Source organism: Meles meles, chromosome 8 (genome assembly GCF_922984935.1).
Source record: "Meles meles chromosome 8, mMelMel3.1 paternal haplotype, whole genome shotgun sequence".
Classification (NCBI taxonomy): Eukaryota; Metazoa; Chordata; class Mammalia; order Carnivora; family Mustelidae; genus Meles; species Meles meles.
Window position 1 is genome coordinate 65,541,969 of NC_060073.1, and position 22,443 is coordinate 65,564,411.

Here is a 22,443-nt window from a genome sequence, read left to right on the forward strand (position 1 = left end):
CCATCAAAGGCATTCTTCATCTCTGTAACTGGTTTTCATTCTAGATTTCCATTTGATTTTTCTTATAGTTTCCATTTCCCTGCTAAAATTTTCCATCTGATATTTCATATTGTTCACCTTTTCCATTAGAGCTTTTAACATAATTACAGTTATTTTAAATCCCCTAAAATATAGTTTCAACATCTGCGTCGTATCTAAGTGTGGTTCTGACGATTCCTTTGTCTCTTTAGAGTGTGCTGCCTTTTATACCCTTTATGTACGTTCAGTTGAATGTCTTCTGTAGCACACCAGAGAATGAAGTACCAGGTTTTATACGTGGATATGGGCATGAGTTTCCTTCTGCTAGGACGTTATTGAAGGGGTATGAGTTAACTTGTTAGGATTTGGGCTGGCTTTGAAGTCTGATGTTTCTCTAGCTAACTTTAATGCATTGGAGACTTTGAGTTCCTCTAGCAATACCTTGTGTTTAGGGTGCTATACTGGTTTGTCAGAGGAGTTTTTTTTCCTCAGTGTCAACTCCATCCTAAACTTTAGGTCCCCTGTTTATGCTGGGCCTCAGGGAAGGTCTCTTTCCAGGCTCTTGTCCCTCTTCTGTCTCTTTTGCAGTAGTATTCTGCTTTCCATTGCTGTGTTTGACTCTTCAGCTAAACAGTGTTGGCATGTGGTGAGCTAGAGAGTTCTCCGTGGTTCTGAATTAGCCACAGTCTTATGTATCCGTGTGTCTCAAGAGCATGGCCTCTTCTGTCCTCCTGCCCCTCTTCCTGCTGCAATTCTGGGCCCATTACATATCACTCTCCCCTCCTAACAGAGGTTAAACTCTTTTTCTCCTCCCGCATTCAGTGGCAGTGGATCTCCACCAGTGCCTAAGGAGGGCAGTGTTAGTTGCCCTTTTCTGCACAGATTAAGGCTTTTTAAAACAAATTTTATTTATTTATTTGACAGACAGAGATCACAAGTAGGCAGAGAGGCAGGCAGAGAGAGAGGGGGAAGCAGGCTCCCCGCTGAGCAGAGAGCCCCATGCAGGGCTCTATCCCAGGACCCTGAGATCATGACCTGAGCCGAAGGCAGAGGCTTTAACCCACTGAGCCACCCAGGCGCCCCTGAAATTAAGGCTTTTGTTCTATATGGGAGATAAGGTGAGTCAGGTCTGGGTGCAGCAGGCAGATACTTGTGCCCCTCCCCCAAGTCTACCACAGTAGATGTTTTCTTACATCTTTCCCTACTCATTTCTGAGAGTACCTGGTTGGGCTGTGGAGAGAAGTTATGAAGAGGATGTGGGGTCTCCCACGCAGGTTCTGCAGCCTCTAATGGCTTCATACTCTCTTGCCAGTACACACTTAACCTTCCTGAATTCACCAGCCCCCCAGCTGAATCCTGACCAGCTGCATTGACCCCCAGTAAACTAGTGCTCACATCTTGTCTCTCTCCTTGGATTTGGTTAGGTGGTTGCCCTTTGACCTTAGTGAAGGAGTTTAAGGGAAACTCATGAATCTACCATTTGTCTAGCTTATTCCTACTGTAAGTCTGGGAATGATGAACTTTCTAGTTCTGATATCCTCCAGCAAAATCCCAAAGCCAAGTGTCTTTATTTGAACCATTTGAGTTGAATTCTGTGTCCTGCTGGGTACACTGATAATGCCGGAGCTGGGATTTAATACTCTTCTCACTACAGAGTGTTTTTCCTCCCTTCTTTATCTCCCTTCCCTGCATTTACATTTCACTCATAAAATATTGACTGAGCACACACTAGGTGGCAAGCCCTGGCTTGAGACAGAGGTAAGTTAGTGAGGGTCTCACAGTATTTAGTGTGAGCAGAACTACGACAGGAGCTGTCACAGGGCACCATGGGAGGCCAGAGCCAGTTACCCCTGTGAAACTGAGGGAAGCCGGCTGCTCATGTGCACCCAGCAAGTGAATTTTGGAACCTGCCCCATGTTCACCAAGCCATTTTCTTAGCCACCGAATGCCATCTGGCCAGGAGCCCAAGTCTGAAATTAATGATACCGCACACTGGAGATGAGGAGTGCATTACAGAGCTCTTTGAGGTTTTCTGCCAGGAGACCTGTGGGCTGAGGGGAGGAAGGACTGTGAACTCTCTAAGTCAAGTTCCTCTGCAGTATGTGATGTTTATGTTAGATGTATTATTTAATCTGTTGAAAGGATCAATAAAGCCAACTTAAAACCTTGTTTCAGTAACAGCCCATGTTACAGGCAAGCCTGGGCTTTTTTTTTTTTTTTAAATATTAGAACATTTGGGGGCGCCTGGGTGGCTCAGTGGGTTAAAGCCTCTGCCTTTTGCTCGGGTCATGATCCCAGGGTCCTGGGATCGAGCCCCGCGTCGGGTTCTCTGCTTGGTGGGGAGCCTGCTTCCTCCTCTCTCTCTCTCTCTCTGCCTGCCTCTCTCCCTACTTGTGGTCTCTATCTGTCAAATAAATAAAATCTTAAAAAAAATATTAGGACATTTGGACTGGAATCCATTAAACCCTCTCAAGGAGCTGACAATAGAAAATTAATTAGGGCAATGGTGCTTTGGCAAAATCTGTCAAAATCTGTGTTAAGAAACACCACAATAATGGGGTGCCTGGGTAGCTCAGTTGGGTTGAGTATCTGACTCTTGATCTCAGCTCAGGTCTTAATCTCAGGGTAATGAGTTCAGGCCTCGTGTTGGGCTCTGTGCTGGGTGTGGAGCCTACTTAAAAACAACAAAAAGGAAAAGAAAAGAGAAACACCACAGTAATGATAAGACTGCATCCTTACTTCTAGGGAGCTTCACCCTTTGCAAGTTTTTTTTTTTTAAGCCTTCCGTATTCATTTAGTTTGTTGATCTTCATAATGCCCCTGAAATAGGGTATGGGAAGCTTGATTTCTGACTGGTTGAAACCTAGGTCTGGAAATCAGCCAGCCAGCCTCTGAGTCACATGGCTAGCTATTTTCAGTGAAAATAGGTGTCTTGTACCTTGGCTTTGTTCAGTCTGAGCTGAGCCGTTTTTCCTTGACCGACCCTGTATGTCTTTTTCCAGGCCAGTCTGGATATTCTCAGGGACTTGACTCCTTTCCTAATTCTTACCTTGATTTTTCAGACTTGATGTTTGATTCTACTCCTCTGGTTTGAGTTCTGATTCTTGCCTACTTTAATCACAACTCTGGTTTGCTCCTTTGACTAGTTTCCTTCCTGCTGCTCCTGGGTACTACCTTTCATGCCCAAACAATATTTCTGTAATTACTGCTATGTCCACTCATGTTGCTTGAAATGCCGAGGATGAGGACAAGGATGATGACGATGCTGATGACAGCAGCAGCTATCGGTTGAGAAGTGCTGATGAGTAAGACATGGTGTCTTCCATAGTTTAGCTCATTGACGTTTTTAACCTCAGACTATCCTTATGATACAGATACTGTTTTTATCCCTACCATCCAGAGAAGTAACCGAGAACTTCGGTGAACCCACTCCACGTCAGTGAAAGAACACGGACTTGTGTTCCAGCTCTGCGATGCATCACTGTGTAATTTTAGACTGGTTCCTAATCTCTCTGTGCCTCAGTTTGTTCATCTGTAAAAACTGTGGAGGATAATTTCTCTGGTCTGAGGTTGCCGTGAAGATGAAATTGGAAAGATCTTGGCACACAGTAGGATGTCGAGATAGGTAAGTTTCTCTTTTAATTTTAGGGCTTTCGCCTTCCATTCTCAGGGAATTCTTTGGAATCCCAAACGTCATTTTCTAAACAGTGATTATACTACCTTTCTCTTCTTCATAAAACAACTATGACTATGTATTTCTTTGAGGAGGACAGGGAGCAGGGAATGGGATCCTTTCTGGTGGAGGTATAGGAAATGGTTTTAGATTTCAGGGTTGGTTGACAGCAATGGCTGCCGTGATTTGTAAGCATTCAGTTTGGGATTTGAAGGAGTGACCTTGGGAACTAATTGAGTGAGCTGACTTGCTCTGACAAAGAAACCCCTGTATTGGCTAAGTAGCGTGTATACAACATTTCCATTGGGCAATGGAGGAAAATTGAATTATTTAGTGTATTTCCATTTCAATGAGTTAATCAAGATAATTGCTGTTTTCCTGGATCTTTGTCTTTCTTTGTAATTAACAAGGCCCTTGTTTGGAGACAGGAATTTAGCCAGTGAACTTTGCACGAATTACTGTGACTTTTTTTTTAAATTTTTTTGGGTGCAAATTGTTTTCAAAATCTATTACAGATCTTTTGCCTTTGGATTCTAGGACTATGAGAAGCAGATGCTTGATCAAGCCTGAGAAAAATTTACAGTTCAAGGATTTAAATTCATTTGGGATTAACAAACTCAGCAGGAGGCAGCAGGGCGGGGCCGGTGAAGCCAGAGCTCCAGCAGCAGACAGACTTAGGTTGTGATCCGGGTTCTGCCCTGTTCTCACGATTAAAAGGGAGCCTCTCTGAGCCTGTTTCTACTTCTGTAGAAAGGATACTGTCGCTCCTCTTCCAGAGCTGTTATGAGGACTAAATGCAATAATGTGATTCCTAGCCCATCTCTGGGGGAGCAAAAGTCTACTTCCTTCCCCCCTTCCTACACAACTATGGAATGGTCACACACTCAGTCGTCTCAGTTGTTTAGGGTATGGCTAGGACTGGAAAGAAAACACTAAAAAAAAATCTGAGCAGCAAAGAGAGAAGGTACAAAGTCCATTCATTACACTAGCTCCTATAGAAAGAGCTCAGATACCCGTGTCTTTGATTCTGGCTGGGACTAGAATGAGCTGAACTTCTGGTTTTCTGACCACACCCCTCAAGAAGCCCTACCTTGGATGAGGGGAAGGGAGGTGAGCTCCTTGTGGGTGCCACGGCTGAAACCCACAGAGCCACGATAGCACCAGGCATGGGGAGGAAGCAGTAAAATGAAATCCTGCCACATGGGAGCTGATCAAAGAACAGTTTACAACCCTCTTTAGACAGGAGTGAAGGGTTCCATAGCCTCGTGTCCTCCCTTCTGATGTAACAGGCAATTGTGGTTGTTCCTTATTAATGATCTTGACTCATAAAGAGAAAGGTTTCATTATGTCTCAATAATGGGTTTGAGAAGATAGGCACGGAAAGCATTTGTTAAGTTCCACCCAAAATGGTTAAAATGATAAAAAATGTTTTGAAACGTGCAGAGGTGAGTTTGGATTAGGTGGGCATCTACATGGAACTTGTCATCGTTTCTGGAAGTGGTCATCTGGAGCTGCCAGCATTCTGTTGAGTACGTTTCATCTCCATTGCCTCCCTGGGGGATGTTGTGCAGGTTATTTCCGTTGTACAGATGTGGCAACGGAAGCCTAAAGAGATGCAAGCCCAAGTCTCCTAATGCCAAAGCTCATGCCTTTTCCACCACATCATGTTCTTGCCTAGGAGCGATCGTCTGCGACATGAACATGCAGAACACATTGTAGGTAACTGTTTGCATCTCAAATTCTGAACCAAAATGAAATCTATCCACAAATTAACACTCCACCAACTTACCTCTAATCATGCAATACATCTCTTGAAACAAAACTGTCAAATGCCCTTGTGGTGATACTTACTCATAAAATGTTGTCCATCCATTTTCATTGCTTTTGGTTGCCAGCAGGCCAGAGTTACCATGGTATGTCATCATAGCCAGCTCATGTCCTTGTGTGGTCACGCTCTTGAGTGCGCTGTTGGTGCCCATGGTCACCCAGTACACCTGGCCATCCGGGACCACCAGCCAGAGGGGCATCCCAGTAGAGTCCCGGCGGACATTCACCATGTTGCCATTGTTGTCTGTGATGAGTGTGACATCGCCATCTCCCGTGTAGGTGAAGTTGTACAGATAATCTCCTGTGGGCAGACTCTGGGTGTACAGATGCTTTCCACTGGTATCAAACAGGTAGAGCTCCTGGTCAATGGGTGAGGACAGCTCATACATGTTCTGGGTGTTAAGGAAGGGCCTGTTCTTCCTGATAAACCGAATTCGGATATTCCCCAGGTCAGCCACATAGAGCTCCCCGTCGGCACACACAGCCAAGGAAGACGGCGTATTCAGCTTCGCATCCTTGGCATAGCCGTCATCTCCAGAGAAACAGTCACAGTTGGCATCGTTTTTACAGTCACAGCCACTGGGGGCTCCTGCAACCAGTGAGATCTCTCCGCTGGTGGTGACCTGCCGGATGCGGTTGGTCTTCTTCTCATCGGTCTCCGCAATGTACAGGACCCCGTTGTGTGAGACAGCCAAAGCAGTGGCTGACTCCAGGGTTGCGTGGATGGCCACCTTGCTCAGCAGGAAGTGGTCAATGCCGGGGACCTGGCAGTGCATGGGTCTCCCGGCGACGATGCGCACTTGGTGGTTTTCAGAGATCTGCAGGACCACGTTGTTGTCAAGGACGTAGAGGGAGTTGTCCATGGGGTTGATGGCTAAGTCTGTGGGCCACTCCAGGCGAACCTGCCAATGGAGACAACCGGTACTCAGAGGCCTGGCAGGGTGCCCGCCACAAATCCTCCCCCAGCCTATATAGCTCGTGAGAATGTTCCCAACGCCTTCAGACACTGTCCTGCCTGACCTCATGGTGGCCTGTCATCAACAACAGATGTCAATCCCCTGATTAGAGGGGAACATGCAAGTACTGTCACTGAGATACCTGATGATCTCCATTAGACTCACAAAACACGAAGAAGGGAATAAAAAGAAAAAAAAACAGGCAAAGAAACAAAAAAGGTAGACAGGAGATAGACTTGGGGGCCAGACAAGCCTAGGTTCAGATCCTAGCGCCCCCCCCCCCATTGTGACTTTGGGCAAGTTACTTGGCTCTCTGAGGCTCGGATTCACCTCTGTGAAATAGGACTGACCACAGTGTCAAGTGCCCCACAGTAAGGGTGTGAATAATGACAGCTAAGATGATAGAGGTGGGTGGGGAGGTGGATGGAGTCTGAAGGCTGAGGCAGGAATTGCTCAGGTGTCTTAGAGAGACTCTACACAAACTGATGATACGATACCCAGATGAAAGACAGCATCTCAACCCAATGGGTTCATGGATGCACACGTGCCTAGGGGCTGGGGATGTAAAGACCAAACAGCCCCAGCCCCTGACAGCTCCAGACCAGTGATTCTCAAATCCAGCCACACATTCCGATTACATGCAGTGATTCTTTAGAGAGTTTTGGCACACACATCCCACCTCTGGTCGGTGAACTCAGATCTCTGAGTGTGGGGCTCAGGCAGCAGCATGATTCTGAAAGCTTTCTGGGTGATCTGAATCACCAAAATCATGATTTGAATCACCAAGACTGGGAGTCACAATGAAATCCTTTCTCCGCCGGGCGTGACTGATGGACCAGTGGCCCTGACACCACATGGGAGCTGGTCAGAAACACGGGATGGCAGGTCTCACCAAACCTACGAATCTGAAACTGCATTTCAACAGAACCCCTGGATGGCTCCTGCGCACACTCGGGTTTGTGACTCCCTGCTCTAGATAACGGCTTCTAGAGCCTCAGAGAACAGGTCCTCCTGGAAGAGATTCAAGAAGGTGGCCCCAGGAACGAGGGGTTTTCTGAGGTCCCGGGGCCCATGCCTGAGCCTCCTCTGCGCCAGGTTGGGAAGCTGGCAGGGATGACGGGGAGCTTTCGGGCACACCGGGGACGCTGCTGGCAGGATCTGAGGTGAGGAATGCTTTGTTGGTAGACGCGGAGGCTGGGTTGTTGATTTAGCACACTGGGAGGTGACTGCCCTAAGGGAAGCCATTTGCCAGGTGTGTCCCCAAGGGGTCATCCAGCCACACTGCACATAAGCTAGAAGTGTCGCCCCCATCTGATTTGCGTACCCGGTCCCTAGGGACTCATCGCCTTATGTTCCTGAGCGCCCTAAAAACACTTGACATTCTGTCCAGGACTTCCTTAAATACGCACATTCCTTTAGATAAGAGATTTCTCTCTCAGGAATTCACTCTTGTACACCCTTGTCTGCGAGGGTGTACATCACAGCCATCTTTAATAATGGCAAACAACGGCCACCAACTCAAATGCCCAACGACAGAGAACTGGCCAAATAAATGATAGTATTTAGTCCGCCCATAAGGAGGAATATGCTGGGTAGCCATTAAAAGTGCTGATGTTATGGATGGATATTTAATGACACGGGAAAGTGCTTGCTATGTATTAGTTGAAAAGGACAGGTTACAGAATTGTAAGCACAGTGTGATCCCAACTGGGGGAAACATGGCAACCACAAATTAGATAAATTACAGACAGAGGGGAGATTAAAAGCTTGGGGGTTATACATCAAAATGTTAACCACACTCAGGTTTGTGGTAATTTTAACTTTCTTCTCCGTAATTTTTAACTTTTTTACATTTTCTACAGTGTCCATGTGGTGGTTTACTACTATAAAAAGAAACATCAGCAAATTACATACATGTGAGATGTGGCCACCTCCATCAGACCCTTCAGTTCAGGGCCGTCCACAGGCCCTGCTTCCTGGTCTTTCTGTCTCCTGCCTCCCAGCCTGGGCCCCTTGGCCCCCGCAGAGCCCAGTGAGTTGGAGCTAGAGCCGCTGGCCGGAGGCGCTCCTTCACACTTCCTAGTGTTCTCTGGAGCACAGCATCACAGCAGCCCTTGGCTGCATCAAGAACAGTTTACTCTAAAGTGACAGGGGAATTTTCAATTTCCTAAAACCCATTTCTTGTCAACACTGGCTGCTAAATATTTTATGCCTTCTGGTCCTGTGGCACCTTGGGGACCTGCTTGCCCAGACCTTTCTGCCAGTCATTATGATGAAAAGATGGCTCCCCGATGGGTGGGTGGGGAGGGGGGAGGAGGAGAAGGAAAAGGGGCAGCGATGAAGAGAAGAGCAAACGCTTTCCTGCTCTCTCCCTCCTTCCTGCTGCGTGCACAGAGGCACCTGGGAAAGAAGGAACAGTGCTCTTGGAGTCTGTCCTCGCTCTGTCACGGAGCCTGTGTGAGGGGGAGCAGACCAAGCACAAAAGCTTCTCTGATTTCACCTCCTAGGAGTGACCGCCGCGCCAAGACTTAATATCCCCGTCACCACGAGGGAGGAATGATTCTTTAGAATTCCTGTGGTCCCTCTGGCTCCCGTGTTCCGCGGTCCTGAGAGGGGATGGAGCTCCCTCTCCCCCGTCCTCCTGAATATTCTGTACCTTCATTAAAGCACTCTGAGATGACTGTCTTGTTGCAGGTATCTGTTCTCAGAAAATGGGTTGCCAAATGGATGAATGAATGAATGAATGAATGACTAGTGAATGGCATGGAGAGCGCCAGGGATCTGAGGCCAGGACAGCTCACTTCTTGTCTCAGTCCCACAGTTACTAAAGGTGTGAGTGACTTAAAGACTTTGAACTTCTTTCCTCATCTGTAAATGGAGGTAATAAATATTACATAGAGTAATTGTGAGGATCAAACAAGACACTGTATAAGGAGTTTCTTTGTAAATTATAAAGGGAATGAATATTTACAGCTTGTTATTGGCTGCCAGGCACTGTGCTAGGCAAGTTATGTTCATGATTTCATCTCAAAATTCATTTCCATACCCCTGATGGAACCTAGCATAGGACTCTGTATGTATAACTGCCTTTTTTTTAACCCACCAAGCCTCAGTTTCCTTATCTGTAAAATGGGGTAGACAAACCTCTTGGGATTTATTGTGATAGCTAAGTAAGAAAAATGAAGTCACACTCATCCTGTATTCCCATTTCTAACAGTGCCTGGCACACGCTAAGTTCTCAAGAAATCATTTTGGACCCTTTGTACAGAGTCATACCCTGTAGCCTGTTGAGCTAGGAATAAATTCCCTCTTTCTACAGGGTTGCAACATTTTCCGTTCCTTCTTTACTCTATGCCTCCCTCAAGTTTCTCCTCGGTCCTGGTCTTCATCTCCTCCCAGGGGAGCTGAGTTCCTTGGTCTGCTGCTTTGGACTCTTGACTCTGAGCTGTGTTCCTGGCTCTCTGGCTTATCACCCCACTCCCGGGGGTCGGTGAAAAACCTGGAGTGTTTGTATAAAAGAACTCTCAGAATGAAAGCCAGTACCCCACCCACATATGTGTATAAAAATATCAGCCCGTGGGGTGCCTGGGTGGCTCAGTGGGTTAAGTCTCTGCCTTCAACTCAGGTCATGATCTCAGTGTCCTGGGATTGAGTCCCACATCAGGCTCTCTGTTCAGTGGGGAGCCCATTTCCCCCTTTCTCTGCCTGCCTCTCTGCCTACTTGTGATCTTGGTCTGTCGAATAAATAAATAAATAAAATCTTAAAAAAAAAAGAACCAGCCCGTGTCTAGAGAGTCTGGTAAGAATTCCATGCTTTGGGGCGCCTGGGTGGCTCAGTGGCTTCAGCCTCTGCCTTCAGCTCGGGTCATGATCCTGGGGTCCTGGGATCAAGCCCCACATCGGGCTCTCTGCTCTGTGGGGAGCCTGCTTCCTCCTCTCTCTCCCTGCCTGCCTCTCGCCTACTTGTGATCTCTGCCTGTCAAATAAATAAATAAAATCTTTAAAAAAAAAAAAAAAAAGAATTCCATGCTTCGCTTCAGATGAGGGTAGCGAGGACCAGCGGCAAGGGGACTGTGGTCCCGGATTTCCGAAGCTAAGTGTGGGTTTTTCCCCACTCCACTATCTGCCTGTTGTCCTCCAAGCCTTGGATCTGGCTGCTTGGCAGCACCTCTAACTACAGTTAAACAGCTTTCCCGCATGTGGACTGAACGCTGTCAGTGCCCGAGCTGGCTGGTGCAGGGCCCATGTCGAGAATTGAAAATACTCGCGTGCACATCCTCAGGCTGTGGCAGCTTCCTGACAGGTAATTCAAGCTTGCTCATGAGCCGGAGAGGGAAATTCTCGAGCCAGCAAGGGGAAGCAGGCCAAACTGGGGAGACGAGTGGCAGACAACAGATTCCATCCGGGAGCATAACAATCACATTAGCTGGTGCAGAGGAAAACCACACCAGCAACGGTAAGGGGTATGAGGCGGGGGCTGGGATGGTCGGCGACAGCTGAGGGGCCCTGGGGACAGTGCTCCATGATACACGCCACTAACAGGCAGGCAGGCACGACCAGTCAGGCCTCCCAGCCTCTGCGGCCTGGGGAACACGGGGAGCAGGTCAGCAGTCTGTGGAACAGGGCCTCTGTGCAGGGGGTTTAAAAAGCTAAGTGAGGTTCCTGCTGACACCACTCTGCAATTTAATGTAACTATTGCCTTCCTTTTCCCCTTAGTTTTTCTAATGTTGGCAAGAAGGATGTTCACTGATTCAGCTCCGGCTAGGCCCAGCCAAAGGATCTAGCAGTAAAGGACACTATCCTTGCCAAGACATTGTGGGACAAACTAAGGATGTGCTGAATAGTCGGTCACTGGGTCTACCCTGGGTCCCCAGCATTCCCTGCTAAGGTCCAAAGTCTCTAGCATGGTACGGTAAAGTCCTTCCCTAAGGCCCCAAATCATGCTTCCAGTTTCGACTCCTGCTTCATTATCCCAAGAACCCTAAGCTCAGGCATTCAACCTTCCAAAGGTCCTTGACCATTCCAGGCCCATTCATATCTTTGTGTCTTTGCGCATGCTGTTCCCTTTGTGTGAGATGCCTCTGTTCTTCCTTGCCAACAGCAAACCCTATTTCACTTTCAAGATTGTACACAAATTGCACTTCCTTCGTGAAAGTGGGCACTAGAACTTCTGTTTATTGACCGCCTTGGAAGAGCCAAGCAATGCTAGAGCCCTTTATGCTCATGTTTTCTCCAAGCGGTCCTGGCAGGTTGAAGTCAATGATTTCCATTTTAAAGATATAAAAAGAGAGGTTCAAAGGACTTCAGGAGGGGTGCCTGGGTGGCTCATTGGGTCAAAGGACTTTAGGAACTTGTCTAAAGTCACTCAGCTCATGAGTGGCAAAGGTAGGATTCAATCAGTCAATCACCAAATACTAGTTATACTCTTACCCTGTACCAACCAAGCTCTCTGGTTACAGCAGAGGAAAAGATGGACAGAATTCCTGTATAGGAATTCCAGTATAGGAAGAGAAAAGACAATGTCCAGGTACTGTAAGTACTTTCAAAGGGGGAATTCGCAGGCAGCTATGGATTTAAATTCATACCACATGAATCCCTGTTGCCTTTGAAACTTCCTTAGACAGATTTCTTCACTGTCCCCTGAGATCCCTGTCACCCACCTGTCACCTGATGATGAACTCCTAGAGCACCAAGCTATGCCCTACTCATCTCTGTGTCCTTAGTGTTTTTCCCAGGCCCAGCACCAAGAGTGTACTCTTTCCCCCTGTCCCCAGGAGTGTACTCTTAAAGCATTAGTGTGATAAAAAGACGGGGGGCCGGTGGAGGGCTGGGTATCAGATGAGAGGTTGAGCGTGCAACCCCAGGGCTCTAGCAGGTGAAGCTTTCTCCTTACCTGAGAAATATCCATGACAGAGTCACAGCTGAGGGGCCGGGCCGAGGTGAGATCATTGGAGCCCAGCAGGGTGGAGATGACCCCATTCTGATCAATGCGTCTGATCATGGTGCCATCCACAAAGTAAATCAACCCAGACTTGTCCACTGTGATGCCTGGGAAAGAGAAGCCGAAATAGAGAATTCAGTGTAAGAGGTGGTAAAAGCCAACATGCTCGGTGACCCTTCCAGGCTGATGGAGAACCTCCCCTCTGTGATTTGATGACATCCTCCCCATAGGATTCATTCCCCTTCTAAAGGCCTGAAGACAGAGGACTGGGGGCGGGGTGGGGCAGTACTTGTTCAGAGCAGGGATTAGAACTAGAGTCTTCGGATTCTCCAGGGCTCTGGTCCTTCCACCTTACTGCCTCTGGAGACTTTTACCTATCAGCTTAGCTAGCCGCCAAAACCCGACTCCTGCTTCTGGGGATTTGTCAAGCATCAGAGGTAGCAGTAAGGAGAACCTTCTTCAATGTCAAAACTGTGAATTCCTTAAGTTAACCTACTTATGAAGGTTTGTAATTATAATAATCAAATCCCCTTTTTGGAAACAATTTTTCTTTTCTCACAAGATAATCATCCCTCTTGTTTTTTTATTCTGATTTTACTTTTATTGGTTATTATAGATGTATAGAGCCTAAGCATGAAACCTTCGGATATGTATGGTGAGTACAGGTGAGATAAATGTCTTAAAAAAGGCACATGGATGGATTCACCATTCATTTTCTCTATGACCAGCTGTGTGACCTTGGGCAAGTCACTGGATGTCTCTGCATTTGTATTCTCAGCTCTCAAACGAAGGGGTTGTTCTAAATTTGTACTTCTCACTCCTGGATATATGTGAGAATAACCTGGGCATTTTCCATTATGTACCCCACAGGGAACTGGTTCAGAAAACCTCAGGCGCAGCCTGAATATCTACTTGTACTTTGACAAGCACCTCAGGTGATAATGAAATAAAACAAAGCTTGAGAATCACTCTGATAAATCTGTGCTTCTTAACCAGTGATGTATATCAGCATCACCAGAAATTTTTTGTTTCTCCCAGTACATACTTGCTTGGCTTCACTCCTGGAAATACTAATTCTGGCGGTGGCTGGGACTGGGACCAAGATATGTTTTATCATGGGTGATCCTGATTTCCACCCCAAGAGTTAGACATGGCCCTACCAAACCGAGAGCTGCTCAGGGGTGCTGGGGCTGGGAGACAGACGAGATGCATCCCCCCTACACACACACAGAGAACACAGGCTTAGGTGAGGAGGGCAGGAATGAGTCAGAGTACAGGGGAAGTGCCCTGCAGAGTGCCCCAGGGAGTGACATGATGAAGTAAAGGAGATTCCTGTCAGTTGTGTTCTGTTTAGGCTTCTTCTGGCACTGAAATGAAAGAAGGGGTGGGGGAAAGCTTCCCAGAGAGAGAGGCACTTGCAAGAGAGAACTTTCCAGTTGTAGGACCTTGGCCATGTCACTTCACTGAGTCCAGCTTCCTCATCAACAAAACGGGGACAGTAACAGCTGATTTGTAACAGTCCTCAGTAACAGTGACTGAGAATGCTGAGAACTTGACCAGTGCTCTGTGGAGGCCCTTGCTCTCGGGGTCCACGAGTCCAGGACTGGGGTGGTTTCAGACACCCCGGGGCCTCTGCATGATGAAGAGTTCCCGGAGCTGTAGTTCTGTCCACCCCCTCATTAGGCTGCTCAGAGCCGGAGGGCAATTTCACAAGGAGGACAAGGCAGCCTTCAGGCAGGGACGCCTTTCTTCTGTCCCTGCCTAGAGTGTAAATTAATTGCATTCTGTAAGTAACGGACAGGAGTTTTCTTGTCTGCCTGGCTATGCTCTGTCTTTCACTTCCATCTGCTGGGACGGATGAGTGCTCTTTGAACAATCGGGTTTCTTGTTTACAAAGTTGACTGCACAGGCTAACAGAAGTGATCTGCCCCTGATTAATTACTTCAGATTTTTCTCCTTTTGTTGTGCTAAATAGGTGGGCATCTCTTCCCCTCCCTGCTGTGAAGTGTCTGCCTACCATGGCACCCCTGCCATTTCTCTCTGGGTTAATTACAGACTTTTGGGCAATTTCACTGCCGTTCCATCTGGGTGCCTACATGCGTGCCTCCGTGTGTGTGTCCATCTGTGTGTACAGAACACACGTGTGTGGGGCGGGCAACCAAGGAAGACGTGGAGAGAATAACCTTTGCAGAAAAAAAACAAAACAAAACACTTAAATCTAAGAGAATAGAATGCTGTCCCTGAACGTGGTCTCAGGGATCCATGGAGCCCGTTCTGCTCATTTGCCAATGAGAAAAATGAGGCCCAGAGAAGGAGGTCAGAGGCCAGGGAGCAGCAGACTAAATCGTGATGCAGGATCCCTAAGTACCGGCCGGGTGTTCTTTCTGCTGTAGGCCACTGCTCAGGGTTTGGAAATCATAACTGGGACCACCGAAGTCCCAATACCTATCCCACAGTTACCACCTGATCAGTCCCGGTATGTGAGAGAGATGCGATGAGATCATATATGATATGGTGTGGTAACAATGTAATATAATAGAACAACTGTAATAGAAGTCACTCTTTATGAGATGTTTCTCAGGTGCCCGGAACCACTGAACTAAGCGTTTTCACTCCTGATCAGATTTAATCTGTGCCATGACTGTGTGGTACGTTTCTATTTCATAGACGAGGAAACTGTGGCCCAGACAGGGTAAGCAACTCACCCACACGGCTATGAGGTGACAGGGACTGGATCTGAATACAGAACTGCCTGATTTCACCAGGGTCTAGGGCTTGGACTGGAAAGTGCATATGCCAACTGCATTTTACCAGCTGTTTTCACAGACATTAATTCCTTTCACCAGGGGCACAGCTGGCTCCAGGAGAGGCCCTGAAATCTGGCACTATTTACTCATACTATCACCTATGACGTTTTTGTGGGGTATCATATGAATATATTCATTTTGACCCTCAGAACAATCCTAGGAGGTGGACACACATGGTATTAATGTCCCTATTTTATTGATGGGGATGCTGAGGCTTAGACACTACGGGTGATCAGCTTTATGGCTGCACACAGCGGATGCTTTGTCGATGAAGGTTGATAATGACAGCTTCTCCCCTAAAAAGCCTTCCCTGTATTCTGGCACAGAATTTGGAGTCCCAGGATGCCTGGGTGGCTCAGTCAGTTAAGCAGCTGCCTTCAGCTCAGGTCATGATCTCAGGGTCCTGGGATCGAGTCCCACGTCGGGCTCCTAGCTCTGCAGGGAGCCTGCTTCTCCTTCTGCCTCTGCCTGCCACTCTGCCTGCCTGTACTATCTCTGACAAATAAAAAAAATAAAATCTTAAAAAAAAAAAAAAAAAGAATTCGGAGTCCCCCGCAGAGGTCTCCTTGCTTCTCAGGGAGAAGCTCCTCTTCCTCTCTCCCACCTCAGTGGTTCACGTTCTAGTCTTACTTCTTCTGCTCCATTGAACTTATCTGTGCATCCATAGCACACTGCACACTCAGTGAACACTTGCCGAATAAGCGAATGAAAAATTGTAATTGTGAAAGACTTTCTGAAGGACTCAAAGCTGAAGCCTGCAGTTAACCCTTCCCACGGCACGTCAGCGTCTACAGGGATGATGCGCTGCAATGTTTTGATAAAACAGTAACACGAGAGAGAGCATAGATGTCCAACAGTAGGGGACTGATGAGTGAAGGACGGGACATTCATTTGATGGAATGCTGTATGGCCATAGAAAATGAGGACAGAGAAGACTAATAACATGGAGAAATGTTCGTGATATATCAGTGAGGGGAAAAAACCAGATTATTAAAATGGTTTGTTTAACGTGACCTCAGTTTTGTCTGATTTTGGTGAGCACACAAACACATGCATACCAGCACGCAGAAGAAAGGCTAGAAGGAAAGACAGGAAATGTCACCCGGGAATATTTCTGACAGGTGGAATTGTGACAAGTTTAAGTTTTCTCTGTAGGCTTCTTGGTATTTTCCAAAATGCTTTCACAAGGACAAACATGTATTTCTTTTGAAAATGGAATGGGTATGAAGCATGAATTTTGCTATCACATGGGGTTCATTTATAATTTTTCCAATTCTAAGGCTGAGTGTGGAGCTGGACTCCTCACTCCTGAGAAGTTAATTAGCAGGGCCCCCATCGACGTTACTGATTGTGGTTAAAAAGCAAGGTCTTACCTCTGGGGTTGGTAAGTGTGGCTTCGGTGGCCTTGCCACCATCCCCACAGCGAGTGTCATCAAAGGGGAGGCACTGGTCACCTGTCCCCGCGACCACCTCGGAGTTCTTGACGAGGTCCTTCACGACCACAGTGGACTTGATCTTAAAGACCCGCCGGCTGTTGGTATCCGAGAGGAAGACAGCCCCACTCATGGGGTCCGTGGTCAAGTAGTATTTATGTGCTGGGCTGTGACTGCGAGATAAGGACACACAGTTGGTGAGCACTTTCTTTCTCCCCATCAGGAGACCACTGAGGTACAACTTGAATCCAAGCAAAAAGTCACCTGGGGATGATGTCCCTCTTTTGGTGAGGGTTCTGCAATTTTTCTGACCCCAGTGGTTGGCTTCACTATCCGTCTTACCTAACTGTTAATACAAAAAAGCTCTTGCCAATGACCGCAATGCCTGCCCAGCGCCATGTCCATAGGAGGGGCTCAACTCCTGTTTTCTTAAAAGGATTACCAGGGAGGCTGATGAAGGGTGGCCTATAAAGCCAGGCCAGAAACACTAGAGGGCTTGCCTCCAAACAAACAAACAAACAAACAAACAAAAAACACTCCAAGAGGTCAAAACACAAGCCCTTCTCCCCCGAGTCTGTACCGCAGCCCTACCCCATCGGCCTCAAGATCCAACTGACTCAGGCCAGTTGGAACTGGCCAGCTCTGACGCTCAGTCAGGGGCAACACGGTCTTCTGTTACTCAGACCCACCTTACACTCATTAGGAGCTCAGGAGTCTCCCTTCTGTGCTTAGACACAAGGAATTGCAGTTTGAGTTTGTAATTTGCAGCAACACCCAAGGAAAAATAAATAAAACAAGGGGGTAGTTCTGGTGATGGTTTTGTTTCTGGAAGTCAGTCCTAAAGACAAGGCTCTGCCCACAGAGGAAAGCAGAAGCAGACCGCAACCCTCTGTGGCAGAGACAAGGCACTGGCCCTGGGCATAAGGCCGGAGAAAAGCACAAGTTCTGGAATCAAATAGTCTGGGTTCCAAATCTGGCTCTGTCATTTACAGGTTCTGAAACCTAGCAAGGTAGCTGGCCTTCCGAGCCTCAAGTTTCTTCATCTGCACAGCGGGGTATGAACAGCTACCTTGTTGGTGTACTGAGAAAATCATATAAAATCATAGGTTAAGAATATTTAGCATAGTGCATGGCACATCGTAGATACTCAATAATCTTAACTGTTCTTCTAATTCTCAGTCATTATTTTTTTTTCACAGGTGGAGAGGACTCCCTAATTAAACCCAAGTTGTCCTATCACATGGTACTGCTTTATAATTTCTTCCAAGTCTAGGCCAGACTGGAGCTGGACTCCTAAGTCCTGGAAAGCTGGTTTTCAGTTCCCATGCATGGCCTCGTCATTCCTGGGGCCTCAAGCTGCATCTTAATACTGGTTGCTGCTTCTAAGTCTTCGGAAAGTCTTCTGATTCAAGGGACTTTCCCTCTGTTTGGGTTGGATGGCCTGGCACTGGCCATTTTCACTGGATGGTGGGATGCAAACCGTGCTGGGGACACAGTGGGCAGACTGAGCAGTGCCTAGAGCCCCAGCAAAGGAGGGGCACAGCAAAGGAGGGGCATCCTTTAGGATGCAAGTACGAGAAAAGTCTAGAAGGATCAGAAAAGTCTAGAAGGAGGTCTAGAAGGAAAGTGTCTAGAAGTCTAGAAGGAAGTGATTTTATGTTTTATCAGACTTATTGGTTTTGGCTCCTTTTGAAAAACAAGATTTTATTTTATAGATTGGTGGATTTTGAATCACACGTGAAGACGCGGGGGTGGGGGGCATCATCATCTTTTCAGTGTCAGGGTCTATGGAAGGTCTTAATCTGGCCCCGGCTGACTGTCTTCACAACCATCCCATGCTCTGGGCGTTGTCTTGGGGACTGGCAGATTCTCAACAGGGCCAGATTCCCAGACCCAACATATGCTCCCTTTATTTCCTCTCTTTGAATTAGACTAAGGTGACATGATTTTCTCCAACTGTCCTTCCTCTCTAGACCTAATGTGACTGTCCCCTCACCTCATCCTTCTCAGATAATAGGAAGGTCTCTTTGCCTGCAGCCTGGGTCCTCCCCAGGCCATTCTTCCCTGTTCTAACCCAAACACCGTCACATCACCCCAGTGCCAACGCCCTCCCTTCCAGGACGCCCCATGGCTTCTAGGTCAAGTTCGGACTTCCCAGCCAAGCAACACACACATGCAGCCATTGCCTCATCTCCCCAGCCTCCTCCCAGCAGACGCCCTGTACTCCAGCACCTTGTCTCCCCCACACCTCCACACCTCTCTGTACCTGTCTTCCCCACTCTGTGGAATGTTCTGTCCCCCGTCCCTCTTCAGCCTGCTGAACTTTTACCCATTCTTCAGGTGTCAGCTCAATGGCACCTTTTCTGGCAAAACCTTCCCTGACTGCTGTGTGTGGAAATCCATATCTGTTCTGAACTGGGTAACAGGACACTTCACATAATGCTGTCACTATTTATTCATGAGGCTGCCTCCCAAAGTGGACAGCCGGCACTTGAAGGGAAGAGACGGGAATTTATTTGGTTTTGTATTCCCGGTGTTCAGCTTGGTGTCTTCCAAGGTATACCAGCCACTTGCTTTAAATGGACGGCATCTCCATTTTTAACTTATTTATTTACATTCAAATTACTTGGCGTTTCTTTTGCTTCTCTTTTGGGGGAAACTGGTAATAGGAGAGATGTCCTGTTTATCTTGAAATGCCCCCTGAGACTCTGCCCACAATGCAACACAGAGGTAATCTCCCCAGATGATGCAGATTCTGGCTAAACAAAACTGCAGCCACCTTAGAGCCCACTCCGCGATGCGGGGCAGTCTTGATCTGGGCAGCCTCGATCTGCTTTCCTGATGACAGCTGTGAGGTGGGGGGATCATTTCATTTCTTTGTGCATCGCTCATGACAAACTGTGCCATCCACCCTGGCAGAAAATGTGTCCTGGAGGGAGTAGGGTGGGGACCCTTTCCTCTTAGATTTGCCCCCTGAGTTTCTGGCTCATGTCTTCTTGCACCGACCCAGGGAAGTGTCACTCACGTACAGTTTCTCAGCTCAGTGAATTCCAGAAGGGGGTGGCACTGGCAGGACTGTCCCAGAGAGTCTGAAAGAGCTGTGGTCCAGCTTTTGCGCCCAAGGACACATCTGCAGCCTGGTGGTCAGGGAAGTGTCAGGAAAGAATGCTAGAAGATGTGGGTTCTCATTTGAGCAAGTCACCTACGTCACTCAAATTGTATGTCCCTTGGCTGTCAGCCGATGAAGGTCCTGCTCTGCCTGGCCCACAGGCTTGTCATCAGGATCAAATGAAATGATACATCTCAACAGCCCTTTCCGGTTGGTAGAGCCCTTGGGCAGTCTTTAGGGTCCTGTTTCCTCACGTTACTCACCCAGGGAGCAGCAGCGGGACCTCTGCCGGGGGCAGGACCCCCGTTCAGCGGGGGCAGAGCTTGCAGAGATGACTGTCGCTGTTAGAAAGCATCTGCTACCACCTCTGGGGGCTTGTTCTGTCCCAGACACCAGCCCAGTGCTTTATACACATAGCCTGACCCTCCTCACAACTACCGTGTAAGGCAGGGGCTTGTTGTTTTTTTTAAATATATATATTTCAGAAAACTGAGGCTACCAGAGGTGAAGGGACTTGATCAGGACCAGAGACTGATGAGCAGCAGGATGGGTTTTCACCTCGAATCCTCTTGACCTAAAGGCCATGTTCTTCCTATTTGCCCACACTTCCCCTCAGGGCCTAGAAAGTACCCCTGCCCTTCCCCATCGGGGAGCACCTGACTGTGTGCTGAGACCCAGCTCCAGCATCATCTCATCCGTCTCATCTGTAATGCCTTCCCTGAACTCCCAGCCCTGCTTTCCTCCACTGGATAACTGGCCACTACCTTCCTGGTGCCCCTAGGCTCTCAGCAGATTACTGTAAGTACTGTGGCACCTCAAGACACTTCCGTTTAGTTTGCCTCCTCAGCGACATCTTGAACTTTTTAAGAGCAGAGACCAGCTTCGAGCCCCTGCTGCTTAGCTCCGGGCTGCTGCAGAGTAAGTGTTCCAGAAAGGTCTACTGAATTCACGAATCAGCGAGTGAACGACTGACTGCGCGCCTCCCTGGGAGTGTACAGAGGAAATACGAATGCCAAGGAGTTTAAGGTGACGGTGCTCAAACATGGCTGCACATCAGATTCACGAGGAAAGCTTAAAGACAAAAAGAAAAAGAAAAAGAAGAAGAAAAGCCTCCCTGACACTGAAGGTCCTGGGCCCCTCTACCTTTAGGATCTCTCCAGGTGACTCTGAGGCACAGCCGGATTTGGAAACTGAGGCCTGACCACAGGGCTCTTCAAACATTAAGGGGCAAGTGATTCACCTGGAGATGGTGTTTAGTGCAGATTCCAGTTCGGCAGTTCTGGGGTGTGGCCTGAGCACCCGTATTTCTAACAAGGCTTCGGAGATGCCGGGGTCGCCTGTCTGCTCTGCGAGTAGCACGGCCTTCCGCAACTCTACAAACCATCCCTGCGTGAGACGTAGCCCCAGGCCCAGCTCTGCAGCAGGGACTGTGTCAGATTCAGCTCTGATTCCTGGTCTCTTGAGCCAGACTGGGCACAGGGGACAGTCACGGCTCTGTGTGCAGAGTCCACCGAGGGACCCACATTCTTTTCTACCTCTGTAAACATGAACTTGGAGCCTCTGGAAGCTATGTACACTCTTGGAGACTCTGAAGGTGTCATCCCCGAAGTTCACAAGCTGAAATCAAGTCTCACTTTGCCCTCTTTCTGGATGCTGTGAGGAAGTTCCTGCTAGGAGCTGGGAGTCCAGGGACCAGAGGCACTCCAGTCCCTGCTCCTCAGTGAGAGTTCCCTCTTTGGCTCTGAGTAACGTCTACAAACGAGCATCCTTTGACTACATCTGGTGGCAGCCCTGGCAGAACCTGATTTACTGGTTCTTAGAGCCAAGTGGGAAGAGCCACAAAGACAGAGGCCCAAATGGTAGGTGACCTTAGGCAAATCACTTCATTACTCTGAGCCTTAGTTTCCTCATCTGAGAAATGGGGATAATCACAAATACTTCAAAAGGCTACTTTGAGGACAACACTGTATAAAGAATATATATATACACACACACATATATATATATACACACACACACACACACATACACACACACACACACACGCACACACACACACACACACAAAGAATATAAATCTCTGAGCACAGTGCCTGTTCCATAAGAATGCCCAATAAGTGGCAGCTTGTCACCTGGAGAAACCTTCAGATTATCCTTTAGTGCATAATGGAAAGGCCAGGACTTAGTATTGTCCCTCCCAGTCTATTTTCTGGGGGAGTACAGGGCTCTTTACTGGAGTCCGCTTAATATGTACAGCTGGGATGACGGAGACCTGAGTTCAAACATGCTTCTGAACAACAGACTTCAGGCATTCCTCCAAGACCCGGGGGAGGAGATCTAGGAGGAAATGAGGCTCCTCGTTCCCTGAAGGGGTCTACCGAGGGAAGATGCCCAAGGGGTCCCTGGACTGAGTATGCCCTATATGGCGGGCTGGCATGAGGCTGAACAGAGGGGACAAGACTGCCCCCGGGAGCACACACACGGACTGCCACTCCTGGGAACAGCTGGGACAGAAAGTGCTCATGGGCAGAGAGGACAAAATTTTAGAATTTTTAATCCACTTCTGACATTAACGAATAGGGACAAGAAAGGCCCGGAGAGAGGAAGGGATTTACCAATATTCAAGTGCTGGTTAAAATCAGAGCTGGGACCTGGGTCTTTTCACTCCAGAATTTCTGT

The 22,443-nt window shown here is 47.9% G+C and overlaps 1 protein-coding gene across 1 annotated transcript in view; it reads right to left on the reverse strand.

Moving 5' to 3' along the window:
* Window positions 1-22,443, reverse strand: part of TENM4 (teneurin transmembrane protein 4) — a 593,562-nt gene that overhangs the window by 33,132 nt on the left and 537,987 nt on the right. The window contains exons 27-29 of the mRNA XM_046016487.1: window positions 16,596-16,828; window positions 12,368-12,522; window positions 5,543-6,420 (exon numbers count right to left, since the gene is read on the reverse strand). Coding sequence (XP_045872443.1) covers window positions 5,543-6,420; window positions 12,368-12,522; window positions 16,596-16,828 — 1,266 coding nt within the window. The remainder of the gene's footprint in view (window positions 1-5,542; window positions 6,421-12,367; window positions 12,523-16,595; window positions 16,829-22,443) is intronic.